At 37.7% G+C, this 13851-nt stretch overlaps 1 protein-coding gene across 4 annotated transcripts in view; it reads left to right on the forward strand.

Moving 5' to 3' along the window:
- ARFGEF1 (ARF guanine nucleotide exchange factor 1) overlaps positions 1 to 13851 on the forward strand; it is a 181744-nt gene that overhangs the window by 85821 nt on the left and 82072 nt on the right. For all 4 annotated transcript variants that reach the window (XM_073330931.2, XM_073330927.2, XM_073330929.2 and 1 more), the window contains 5 exons: positions 3644 to 3823; positions 8329 to 8605; positions 9194 to 9307; positions 10169 to 10341; positions 11763 to 11896. In XM_073330931.2, the coding sequence (XP_073187032.1) occupies positions 3644 to 3823; positions 8329 to 8605; positions 9194 to 9307; positions 10169 to 10341; positions 11763 to 11896 (878 nt within the window). The remainder of the gene's footprint in view (positions 1 to 3643; positions 3824 to 8328; positions 8606 to 9193; positions 9308 to 10168; positions 10342 to 11762; positions 11897 to 13851) is intronic.

The following is a 13851-nucleotide window of genomic DNA, read 5'->3' on the forward strand; positions in this document are numbered from 1 at the left end:
TATTGAAAGCTTTTACACTTCTTTAGTATAATAAAAATGTACTGTAAGTTAATATAAGGTTTCTTTTATTGTATATTAAGAAATTAGCTTTGTGATATCATACACCTCTTACTGCTTTTGGACCTCAGTTACTTCTTATGGTCACCTTAAAAACACTTGCTGTCTGATGATCACTGTTGTATATTTTCCAAAGACACATTTTTTGCTTTAATTTTTTTCTTCTCTTAAAAGACTATCTTGAGCAAAAGAATCCTGATGGGATAAAAAGTTGGTTATTGTAGTTTTAATGTGTATTGTTACTTCTAGAATAACTTTCTCTTTAACCTTTTTTTTTCTTTGAATATTTGAATTGTTCCTTTTTATGTAGTCGTATAGAAGAACATAAGAACGGCCATACTGGGTCAGACCAAAGGTCCATCTAGCCCCGTATCCTGTCTTCCAACAGTGGTCAATGCCAGATGCCCCAGAGAACAGGACAAGTAATCATCAAGTGATCCACTCCTTGTTAGCCATTCCCAGCTTCTGGCAAACAGAGGCTAGGAACACCATCCCTGCCCATCCTGGCTAATAGGACCTATCCACCATGAATTTATCTAGTTCTTTTTTGAACTCTGTTATAGTCTTGGCCTTCACAACATTCTCTGGCAGATTTCCACAGGTTGACTGTGTGTTATGTGCAGAAATACTTCCTTTTGTTTGTTTTAAACCTGTTGCCTATTTAATTTCATTTGGTAACCCCTAGTTCTTGTGTTATGAGAGAGTAAATAACACTTCCTTATTTACTTTCTCTATACCAGTTATGATTTTATAGACCTCTATCATGTCGTCTTATCTATCCCTTTCTTAATGATTCCCAACATTTTATTAGCCTTTTTGACTGCCGCTGCACATTGAGTGGATGTGTTCAGAGAACTATCCACAATGACTCCAAGATCTCTCTCGAGTGGTAACAGCTAATTTAGCCCCCATCACTTTATATGTATAGTTGGGATTATGTTTTCCAATGTGCATTACTTTGCATTTATCAACATTGAATTTCATCTACCGTGTTGTTGCCCAGTCACCCAGTTTTGTGAGATATAACCTATGAAGTTTTTTTTGTCAAATAAAGATTAAGTTGAGAGAGACTGTTTCCTGTTGTAGTTTAATTAAAGGAACCCTGCTTTGTAAAAAGATCCAGTGCAAAACCCAAATAAAATAATTATTTATAACATCTAATGTATAAAATAAAAAATATTAAATGTATAAATTTTGTAACTGCTCAATTTTACCGGCTTCCCCATCAATAGAATAATCCTTCAGAAGAATTCTACTTCTTGCTCACACTATGGTGGAGAAAGGCTATGCACATATAAAACGCTATTTTTAATATTTTCTCTTAAGTTGCCACTAATAAGTATTTTTTTTCACTGTTTTTCTGTTGTAGGTCTTAATGTATTTTCTAGGTATTTGTAAATTGCAAAAATTTTAACTTGTATAATAACTATGTGATTTATTTGAGCATGAGCTTTCGTGAGCTACAGCTCAAGCTCATGCTCAAATAAATTGGTTAGTCTCTAAGGTGCCACAAGTACTCCTTTTCTTTTTGCGAATACAGACTAACACAGCTGTTACTCTGAAATATGTGATTTAGTATACTTAAGAAAAGATGCCACCAAATGTAAATTTGCCTGTCCTGAAGCTGAATGGTAGAAAAGAATTTTATGTATGCAGAACTCTCCGTACAATTTCTACCTGAGACTCTTAGATAAGGGTACAATTGTACAAGCATCTGGGGAAAGTCTAGTGTAGCTGCTTGGTGAGCATTGTCAATGGCGCAAAGAAGACAAGAGAATATTTGTAATATATTTAGAAATAATTATATTGTAAAAAAATTGAGTTTTTGTGTGAAGGCCCCCCACCCTCCAAGTTACTTTGCTTTTATTTGGTGGACATTATTTTGTAGATATACACTGTTAAGCAGATAACATTAGAGCTGTCATGTGTCATACCATGGTCCATCTTGCCCGGTATTCTGTGTCTGGCAGAGGCCCATAACAGAGCTTCAGGGGGAGTGTACAAAACAGGGCAGTTAAGGAGGGATCCATCCTCTTTCTTCCACTCCCACCTTCTGGTAGTCAGAGGTGTAGGGTTGCCCCAAAGCATGAGGTTGCATCCCTGACCTCTTGACTAATAACCATTGATGAACATATCCTCCTTGGACTTATCTACTTCTTTTTTGAACCCAGTTATACTTCTGGCCATCACAACATCCCATGGTAATGAATTCCACAGGTTAGTTGTGCATTGTGTGAAAAAGTTCTTCCTCCTGTTTTTATTAAACCTGCTGCCTATTAATTTCATTGAGTGATCTCTGGTTTTTGTATTGTGGGAAAGGGTAAATATTCACTTCTATTCACTTTTGAACAACATTTATGATTTTATAGACCTCTATCATATCCTTCCCACCCTTAATCATCTCTTTTCTAGGTTGAACAGCCTTGATACTTTTAGTGTCTCCTCACATGGAAGCTGTTCCATACTCTTGTTTATCTTTGTTGCCCTTCTCTGAATCTTTTCTGGTTCTGTTGTATCCTTTTTGAGCTGGATTGACCAGAACGGAACACAGTATTCAAGGTGTGGGCGCTCTATGGTTTTATATAGTGGCATTATATTTTCTGTACTGCTTCTAATAGTTACTAACATACAGTTAGCCTTTTTGACTGTTGCACACTGAGTGAAAGTTTCCAGGGAAGTATCCAGGGTGGCTCTAAGATCTTTTTCTTGGGTGGTAACAGCGAATTTAGAACCCATTATCATATATGTTTAGTTAAGATTATTTTTCTGATATGTATTACTTTGGCACTACTCTACGTTTTGTTGCCCAGTCACCCAGTTTTGTGAGATCCCTCTGTAACTTCTCACAGTTTGCTCTGGACTTACCTATTTTGAATAATTTTGTATTCTCTGCAAATTTTACCACTTCATTGTCCACCCCCTTTTCCAGATCATTAATGAATATGTTGAACAGCACAGGGCCCAGTAGAGATCCTTGGGGGACCCTGTTGCTCACTTTCCTCCACTGTGAAAACTGACCAATTATATGTCCCCTTTGTTTCCTATCTTTCAACCAGTTACTGATCCGTAAGAGGACCTTCCCTCTTATCCCATGGCTACTTAGTTTCCTTAAAAGGCTTTGTTGAGAAACCTTGTTGAATTCATCACCAAAGGCTCTTACCCTTGTTGAGTAAAGGTTGCATATGTTTTGCAAAGCTGTAAGGTGGATGTGGAGTGGAATGATAGTTGTAGTTTGGTGCAGTGGGCTTGGACTCTCAAACTAGGGTTTTTATTCCCAGTTCTGCCACAGACTTTCTTTTTGACCTACGGCAAATCTGTGTCCCTCAGTTTTTCATTTGTAGAATCATCACAAGAATACTTCTTTATATCACAGGGGTATTTATGAAGATAATTTGATTAATGTATGTGAGGTACTTGGATATGACTTGATGAGTACCATAGAAAAACTTATCAGTAAATCAGAAATGTAGTTGAAGCTGTGTACCGGTTGCGCTGTATATAGAAATGTGCATATGAAATATTTTAAACTAGTTCAGTGCTTCATTTAAGAAGGAAGAGAGTTCTAACTTAATATGTTCTTTTTTAGGCTTTACTCACTGCAGTAACATCTCAACACATAGAAATTCATGAAGGAACCGTGCTGCAGGCTGTAAGAACATGTTACAATATCTATCTCGCAAGCAAAAATCTCATAAATCAGACCACCGCCAAGGCCACTCTCACACAAATGCTGAATGTTATATTTGCACGAATGGAAAACCAAGCAGTGAGTATCTTAATATTCTGTATGTAGAAAATAGTTTCTAAAAGATCATTTTAGTTATAGACTTTAGTTATTCATACTACAAGATTGCATGGCATTTGTAACTTTTCATTCAATAAATATTTAATTTTTTTTTATGGTATTGATCATTCAGTCTGTTCTTTTGATATTTTGGTATATGAACTAGCTGATGAATTAAAAAAATTGAAGCAGAAACTTTGCTCATCTCTTTGGTAAACTGGAAATGGATTTTGGGCTTTGCAGTGTAGTGACGCATAGGCCATGAAATACGTACCACAGCACATTGTCCTCCAGAAGTTGGAACGGAATCAAAGACTCCTTGAATCACAACGTTCCTCTGGTGTCAGCAAATAGCTATGAAACCCACTGGCAAAGTGTGTCACGTCCTCCTCTAGCTGTCAGCCTACACAGAGGATGACAACTTTCTACTGCTATCAGTTACTCCATTAGCTCAAGTGGCAGAGGTCTATGTGGATGAAAAGGTTCAACACTGCTTATGAACCATGTGGGTGTCCGTGTGATTCCACATGATAGCATTTGTGTTTTCAGTTTGTTTTTTTAAAAGGCTAGGTAATTACACACACAGAAACCTATGTAAAAAGAATGTTACTGTTGCAAAGTCCAGCTTTCAGAGATTATGAAATGCCAGTCTAACCCTCCCCCTGCCTTGTGCACATGCCCTATGATGGTCCTTAATAACATGGTCACATAGCATTTTTTCCACAGAGAGCCTCCCTCATTCAGTGCACAGAATAGTGTGTGCTCTGAGTGAATGAATGAATCAAGATTATGTAAGCGAAGGAGACTATTGTAGGAACCCTAACTCTGTTGTAGAATTTGGAAAATGTGTAGTGAATGAGACGGGTTGCAGAAATAAAATATGGCGTCCTGGTTTAGGTAGTTGAATGCCACCCTGAGGAATTGGATTCTGTCCTGCCTCTGCCACAGAATTCCTATGTGATGTTATGAAAAATGATTTGCCTAGGTTTTCGCTAACTGTGACCTTTTGAATGCCTAACTTGAAATCCTGGGGTCTGATTTGAAAAAGTGCAGTGGACTCACATCTGCAGTTGAAGTCAGTGGGAGTTGTGCTTTGAACATATAAAATGCTGTATAATGCAAAGTACTCTGAAAAATCAGCTCTAGCCTTCTCATGTTGAGCACCTAGAAGTAGTGGACACATTTACCTTTATTCTTTCTGTGCCTTACCCCCATTTTACAGATGGGGAGCTAATAATCCCAACTCACCTCATAGGGGTGTTGTTAAAGCAAATTCATTAATATTTCAGAAGCTTTCACACTATAGTGAGGAGTGCTATAGAAAAGCCCACGAAGAAACTAATTTTGTCTTCATAGCAGAGTTTGAGTAGTGTGCAATAAATAAGGCATGGGGACCATGCACTGAACATGCATTAAGGAGAAAACAAAATATTGAATAGCTGCTCTTTAATTGAGCACCATCCATCGTGTGCACTGACTAGACAGGGGTCTTGTGGGGAAAAAAAGGTGTGATCACATATTTAATGACTGTATCATAATGAATAAGTGCAACGGGGCCAAATTAAGGTTACACAAGCAACCATAATTCTGGCATTTTCTAACTTCTGAATGATTGACTTTGCACCCTTGATGATCTTTTAATCAGTGTAATAGTCACCCTAACAGATGCCTACAGAGTATTGCCATCGTTCGCAGTGAAAGTGGTGAGCTAAGTCCGCTGCTTCTTGTGCCCCATGCTCTGTGCTACTGATAGCAGAGTAGTTAATAAAGCAAAGCAATGTTGGCTTAATTGCCACAGGAAACAGAAGGAAAGTCAGATCCTAGAAGTGATAGACTTCATTGCTCTTTCCTGAAGAGACCAGTATTTTTTCTGTTAGTTTGTGAATATTAGCAAGCAATTTTCTTTCAGATTGAGCAGTGTTTGAGTCATCCAGTGATCAAAATTCATTAGTTTGCTCATTAGTTTCTGAAAAGAAACTGCTTATCAATACATGGTATGACTGCTGTCAGATACTGTTCAAAAAAAAGCTGAGCCGTTGAGCACTTACGTGAACTGGCTCTTAGGTGTCAGCTGTGTAGTTGTAGTTATCGGCAGGGAATGACGTTTCAGGCACGTGATACTCAGAGTCTAAAACTGAAGACTGAGGCCTCCTCATTGGGATTTAGGGGCAGTACCAGTGCTGGGTTCAGAATCGTGAAGGTCTGGGTTTCGAATCGGGTTGGGAGAAATAGGGCCTTACTTCTTGCATCAACATTTGCCAGTAGATAAGCTTTGTTCCCTTTCTTTACCTTGCTGGGAGAGTGGGGAGGAGACATCACTCCTTTTCCAGGCTGACGATAGGGATGAACGCTTCCTATTCTCATCTTTCATTTTTGCTAGTAGGTGTGGTGTTTGTATTGTCTTACTCCCGTGCTCTCATTTCAGAGAATGGAGGACCAATGCCTATACTTCTTTGCTTGTTAAATTCACTCACCAGTGGGAATCAGGAAAGAGCAGTGTTGTCTTCCAACTATGGCTGTCACTTTATAGGGAAAATGTTCCTTCCCTGCTCTTTCACACATATTAAGTTTCTCAAAAGGACGCTTCATAGGCCAGGAAAGAATTACATTAACATCCCATAAAGAGGGGGTCTCTCTAAATTCTCCAAACTATTCCTGTGTGCAGTTCTGGTCTCCCATGTTTAAGAAGGATGAATTCAAACTGGAACAGCTACAGAGAAGTGCTACTAGGATGATCCAAGGAATGGAAAACCTGTCTTAGGAAAGGAGACTCAAGGAGGTTGGCTTGTTTAGCCTAACCAAAAGAAGGCTGTGGGGAGATATGATTGCTCTCTATAAATATATCAGAGGGATAAATGCCAGAGAGGGAGAGGAATTATTTAAGCTCAGTACCAATGTGGACACAAGAACTAATGGATATAAACTGGTCATCGGGAAGTTTAGACTTTAAATTAGACGAAGGTTTCTAACCATCAGAGGAATGAAGTTTTGGAATAGCCTTCCAAGGGAAGCAGTGGGGGCAAAAGACCTATCTGGCTTTAAGATTAAACTCGATAAGTTTATGGAGGAGATGGTATGGTGGGATAATATGATTTTGGCAATTAATTGATCTTTAACTATTAATGGTAAATAGGCCCAATGGCCTGTGATGGGATGTTAGATGGGGTGGGATCTGAGTTACTACAGAGAATTCTTTCTTGGGTATCTGGCTTGTGAATCTTGCCCATATGCTCAGGGTTCAGCTGATCACCATATTTGGGGTTAGGAAGGAATTTTCCTCCAGGGCAGATTGGAAGAGGCCCGGGAGGTTTTTCACCTTCCTCTGTAGCTTGGGGCACGGGTCACTTGCTGGAGGATTCTTTGCTCCTTGAAGTATTTAAACCATGATTTGGGGACTTCAATAGCTCAGACATAGGTGAGAGGTTTATCGCAGGAGTGGGTGGGAGAGATTCTGTGGCCTGCATTGTGCAGGAGGTCAGACTAGATGATCATATTGGTCCCTTCTGACCTTAATATCTATGAATCTTCATTTCAATTAAACTGATTTTCCACTTCGCATCTGACTCTTGAGACACATCTCAAACCCATTTTTTAAAGTGATTGCTTGTAAGGGTAGAGGCAATTATTTAATCAGCAAGTTAAAAAAGGGATATAATTACTTAACACACACACTCTGCCATAGAGAGGGTCTAGCAACTGAAGACTTTTTGCTTGTAACCAGAAGAGTCTGGGATAGAGATGACTTACTGAAGAATGTCATGCTCATGTGCATTATATGGTTCTGTTTGTAAATAGTATTTGTAAGTTAGTATAAAGATCTGTAGTATTAAAAATCTTGGTTAATGGTTGTAATGTTAAGATTCAGAGGTTAGTACCAGTGCTAGAATTTCCTTGGTGATTTCTGTCGCCGTATCAACAATACAGCCATTAACAACTATTTTTAATACTACACCTCTTCCTATATTTTCAGCCCTACAGCTCTTTTGTAGAGTACTGACTCCCATGGCTGCTCTCCTTGGACGTCCCTCTTTGTTCTGTCCTACCCCAGAGTTCTGCTCCAAGATTTCCCACAAGCTGTTCTTATCCCTCCAGCAGGCCTGGTTTAGTCACCTGATCTACCTGTCCTATAGCTTCAGCACTCCTCTCCACCACCTGGGGAGGCAAGCTCAGTGTGGCACAGGTGGGTTAGCTTAACCTTAACCCTCTTAAAGGGTAAGCTCACCCTGTCACAGCAGGTCTACAAATACAACATAAGCAAATGTGCTACCAATAAAAGTAGATTAATTCACTAATGTAGCCTGGCAGGATGTAAATAGATACAATAAGAAAATATTTGAACATTGTTGACTATTTTACTAAAGATAAAATTTTATTATCCAGCACAAATTAAGATATACTGCTCATATTACATTTTTTGTTTTTCCATTCATAAACAGCATCTTATTTTTAACAAAATGTGTATGGGTGAATACTTAATCTATTTCTAGCTCCAGGAAGCCAAACAGATGGAAAAGGAAAGACACCGACAACAGCACCATCTACAGCAGTCACCCTTAAGCCATCATGAACCCGAATCACCTCAGCTGAGACATCTTCCGTCACAGACAGTCAATCAGCTCCCCCAAGAACATGAAGGAGAACTTGACCACAGCACAAATGATGTGAACAAGAGCCTTCAAGAAGATACAGAAGCAGCAAATGGATCTGATATTTACAGTGCAGAAAATGAACAGACAGAAGCTGACCAGGCTGCAGCAGCAGAAAGTAATCACTGTGTGGTTGGTCTTAGTAAGGAGGAAGAGGGTGTGGAGTTTTGTGGTACTTAAGGGCTGAGCAATTTAATGGAAGATTATTCTGTTTCCAGTTAGTAAAATACAGTTAAGGATAGTGTACAAATATCAGTTGCCCTTGCTACCACTGTTAACATTTTATCTTTACAACATATTTCAGTCACAAATAAATTACATCTGTTCTGGTCACTGCAGTCTAGATGCATGCTTGCACCCAGGTAATCACAAATGTGCAGCCACATATTGCAAAATATAAACATGTCAACCTTGTTTTTTCACCCTAAGCCCATTGAAATGTTAACATATATTCTTTAAGTATTTTTCACAAATTTACACAATTACTACTTAAATTATCTCTAAGGATAACTAATGTACTCCTCTCTTCTTCCCTTACCAAAACGTATTTGGATCTTCTTACCTGTGAAAAGAAAAGTACATTTGACCATTCAATACTGCTGTCTTGTTCTGGTTTTTTTAATATATAATATTGTGTTTAAAACCTTCTTGATTGACTTTAGTGCTTGTCAATAATATCTTTCCTGCTTTGCTTTTTTTTTGGAAGCTCTGTCTAAAAGTGATGTGGGAACATATGATGGAGAAAACAATGAGTGTGAAGAAAAGGCACAAGATATTGTACAGAGTATTGTGCAGGAAATGGTGAACATAATAGTTGGAGGTATCATACTCACTTTTAAAATTTATATACTGCCAGCTTCGTTCTGCAGTCACTTTTGCCTAAGCACTCATTAAGGATTCCTTTAACCATTTGTGTATGTTTAAAATAAAAAACAATTCTAAACCATTTTAATTTCATGTTTACTTTCTGAGGTAGTCTTTCAGCTGGCCCACTTTAAATGTGCCACTTTTCAATAAAATGAACTAGAGCGGGGCTTTTTGCTATTTACCTTAACTGAGGGGGAATTTTTTAGGTGTGATAATTTGCTTAATTTTCAGCTATAATCAGTATTTCAGATTTCTGACTGCATTTATATCTCCACTTCCATTTTGTTTCTACACTTGTGAGTTCTTTACAATTCTTCTTCAAATAATTAATGAAAGACTAAATATTCAAAATGTCCATTCATAGCTCAGTTAAAAATGTTTTGTTTCTGCTGAAATGGTTTTGTTTTGAACTGAAACTGATTTTTTTTTCTTGCCGAAACAAAAAAATTCTTTTGGGTCAAAATGAAACCATTTCAAATTTTGAGTGACATTTTCATAATGAGATGTTGATTTGACTTGACATTTCTTTTGTTTTTTTGTCTGAAATTTTATTTAATTCTATTCAAATTCATTGAATGGTTTTGATGCCCTGAAAAATGCAATTTTTGGTGAATTTGGTGAACTTACTATTTACCAAAAAGATTTCACAGTAATATAAATTCAATACCTTGTAGGATTGGGCCCTATGCCGCTTTTAATCTTAGCGCACTGAACTTCTAGTTGACTTAATAAAAAAAATTCTTTCTAATTTTAAATTTAAATATTGTATATTTTTGCATGATATTTTGCTTTTAACCTTTTTTTCCCCCATTAGATGTAGAAGGGACTGCTGAAAGTGGAAGTGCAGATGGCACAATTGGAACTTTAGAAGATGGCAGTGACAGTGAAAATATTCAGGCAAATGGAATTCCAGGGACTCCAATCTCTGTTGCATATACACCATCTTTACCTGATGACAGGTTATCTGTCTCTTCCAATGACACTCAGGTACTAAAGGAAATAAATGTTGAAGCAGGCAAAGAAAACAATAATCTGTTTCTTTTTAATAATAATAATCTGTTTCTCTTACGTTTGTGCAGACAACACATCTTAATATAATTGTATAAAATCAATCGCTATTAAAGGAGTCTCAGGCATTTTTATTTTTTTTTTAAATTTACTGTATTCTTCTTTGACTGCTGTTTAAGACTTTTGCAAGCAAGTTACATGCAGGGTAAAACATTTTCACTACAGAAGGTAGATGCTCAAATTATAACACAGAATTTAACTTTCTTTGGATTTATATAAATGTCTAAAAGGACACCTATCTTTATGTTCTATGTGCTTCTTCCATAACATAAAAATAACTTCAGAAATGTCGCAGAGTTATCAGTGCCAATGTATAAAACCCATTACCAGCTCTCCCTGTACAATTCTCCCTTGTTTTCAAATGTCCGTTTAAAAAACAAAACAAAAAACCCCTGCACCTTACAGTGTGCCCCAATGGTAGTGATTTGAGCTATGCCATACCTTATATCTATGATTGGGAGGATTTGATTTTGAATTTTCATTGAAAATAATTATTTTAATGTACACCTCATTTTTCAGTTTTAAGCTTTTGTAATAGCGAGAAATAAAATAACTCTCCCTATCTTGCATTGAGATCTGGCAGCACGAATCCCTGCATGAGTGTAGAATCCCGTTGGCTTAAAAAAACATGCTCCATGGGCACAGAGATCTGTACTGGCAGTTTACTGCCAATGTGAACCAGTTAAAAGTATATTCTTTCCAACCCTAAGTATGCTTTAATGTTTAAAGAGATGCTGTTATCTTTTAGTTGCACAGCATATGTGTCTGACAAGACTTACCATATCCTCTTCAGAAGTGATAATGGCATTTATAGCATCACCAGAAGTTGGTAAATAGAAAAAAGTGAATATTTTATTCTAAAAGTTTTTGCCATCCACCATATATATATAAAGACTATAACAAGACATTATAAATTATGCCAAGGCTTTATGACTGTGTAAATATTCTCATGTAACCCACTAGTATAATTATAGTTGATGTTACCGTTTGTTTTCTTTCTAAAAGTTTTTTATTTTCTAGGAGCCCTGAGTGAGGGCAGTATGGTCTCAGTTGTCTTCTATAAATTTGACCTGCCCACACTTTACTTATTGGCTCTGACTTTACATCTTCAGGGATGACACTTAACTTTACTGGGTTGGCAGCTTTATTAATGTTTTCTTCAGGTCCGTTTTAACTAAATTGTCAAACTACATTTTTAAAACTTAGTCTGGAGACCTTAAATTACATTTAACATTTTGTCGTATTTGTACAATATCATAACTTCTCATTGCTAGGAGGTGGGGATTTCCCTACACGCTGCTAATGCAAAATGGAATTCTGAAATTTGTTAACTTCTTTAGGAATCTGGAAATTCTTCAGGACCTACGCCTGGTGCTAAGTTTTCCCATATTTTACAAAAGGATGCCTTCCTAGTATTCAGGTCACTGTGTAAACTCTCTATGAAGCCACTGTCAGATGGGCCACCAGATCCAAAGTAAGTCAGCATGATTTTCTTTTATGAAAATACTTTGATGCTAAAAATGAAAATGAACACAAATGATAAGGGTCTTCTGCTGTTGAGAAACAAATTGTTAACAATTTTGACAGAAAAGCCACATCATCTGAAAGTTTCCGCTGAGCTGTACTTTATTTTTAATGTATTTTTTGTATGTTAAGTGGCAGCATCTCTCTTTCTGCTCTGTTCTCTGATAAGTTTTAACCACTTTACATGGCTTATAAGCCTACGCTTTTCTATCTAGTCATTATTTTATTGGTAGACTAAGTCATCACTTTTTAATTACAAACCACTTCCAAACTATGAAGTCCAAGGTTTGATTAAGGGCTTTTTAATATTTGATAACTTTTTAATGTGTGATGACTGAAAGACAAATATTTTATTTGTAAGTTTATTTTCTGTTACTCTTTCTAGATTGTTGCAACTTGTGAACAGTATTGCTTTTCCCAGACAATAGAAAGGAAAATAAAATAATCAAAATTCAGATTGTTGTCTGGGAATGAGGACATAAGATTCTCTTAAGGAGTACTTTCACTACAGTACTTCTTCAAATAGTGTCCTTTTGTGCACAAACCCATGTACTCTTGGGTTGGAGATTTTCATCAGCAGTGTCTGTAGGGCTGCACCTGTGCCCTAGACATCTTCATGCTGTGGTACAAAGGTGTGTAGGAAGGGGATGGATCCATTGTCATTCCATTTTTTTTTTTTAAAACTCTGATCTTGGTCCAGAGCCTCAAGTACAGATTATGTCCAAGACCCTGGGCATTAAACCCTGCTAGACCAGCTATAGGTCTTCCATTCACAGCGACAGTCATTCAAGTGGCCTTTGCTGCCTGGGGGAGACTCACGTCTCCTCCTAATGTAACATCTGCTCAGGCTTAAAAGCAGATCTAAGAAGCTGAGGGAAGGCCAACTGAAGCACCTGGTGATGGAGTGCTCTCTGAGTCCCCGGGTTTGATTCACTCCCCATACTTTGGATCTGGTTGCTCACAGACTTCAGGTGACTCTCTTTGGTGTGACAGTAGATCCTTGGGTCCCTTCTATCTAGACCCTCAAAGAAGAAAAGTCCCCTTTCTCCAGAATGGGAAAAGAGAAGGGGAAAGTCACCCTTTTTGATCTGGGTCTTAGGAGACCTTGCATCCCAATGTGGGTAGCACTGAGACTCCCATCCCCTTCAGTACTAAGACTCCAGCATCAGTTAAGAAGACTATACCACATACTGAGAAGCTGTCAGGTAAGCAACCTAGACTGGCTGTGGCATCAACGCTGAACACAGTGCCTGTGAAACACAAGAACTCCGGAGCTGAGCCGGAATAGTCATCAGCACCATCTTCTGTAGCAAGATATGAAAAGCACACCAATCGCACTTTGGTGCTGTCTCCAGTACCACCTGGTATAACGACTCCTGATTGGAAACAAATTTCTAATCAGCCGAAGCAGAGATGATTGAATTCAATATTAGTGAGGAGATTTCCTTTCTTTTGATTTCGGTTAGATTATCGTGGTCCTTTTGGAGATAGCACAGGGAGGGAATTAATAGAGAACCAGCTACCAAAGGCTACTTCAGACAAAACTAACCAATCCATAAGTTAATGTCTGGCGCATATACACAAGGATACCTGCGTTAAAGCCTTTACCTATCAAGTTTCTACACATCTAGTAGAGGGAACCCTCAATTTCAGAGAAATTTAGTTTTGTTAGAGCAGACTTCTTAACTATATTGGGAGATTAGGGTCTTCACGCATAAGAAAATGTGAAAAATGAGGGAAAAATATATTAAATAATCTGGACCACCCAGTCTCTCTTATCTCTCATACTTTTCAAAACCTAAAACCCATGCCTCGTGCTTGGGTAGTCATTAATATTCTCCTGGCTCCCATTTGACCCTACATCATGAATTGCCCTAAGCTCATTTCAGTTTTATTTTGCAAATA

The sequence above is a fragment of the Lepidochelys kempii genome, chromosome 2 (genome assembly GCF_965140285.1).
Source record: "Lepidochelys kempii isolate rLepKem1 chromosome 2, rLepKem1.hap1, whole genome shotgun sequence".
Lineage (NCBI taxonomy): Eukaryota > Metazoa > Chordata > Testudines > Cheloniidae > Lepidochelys > Lepidochelys kempii.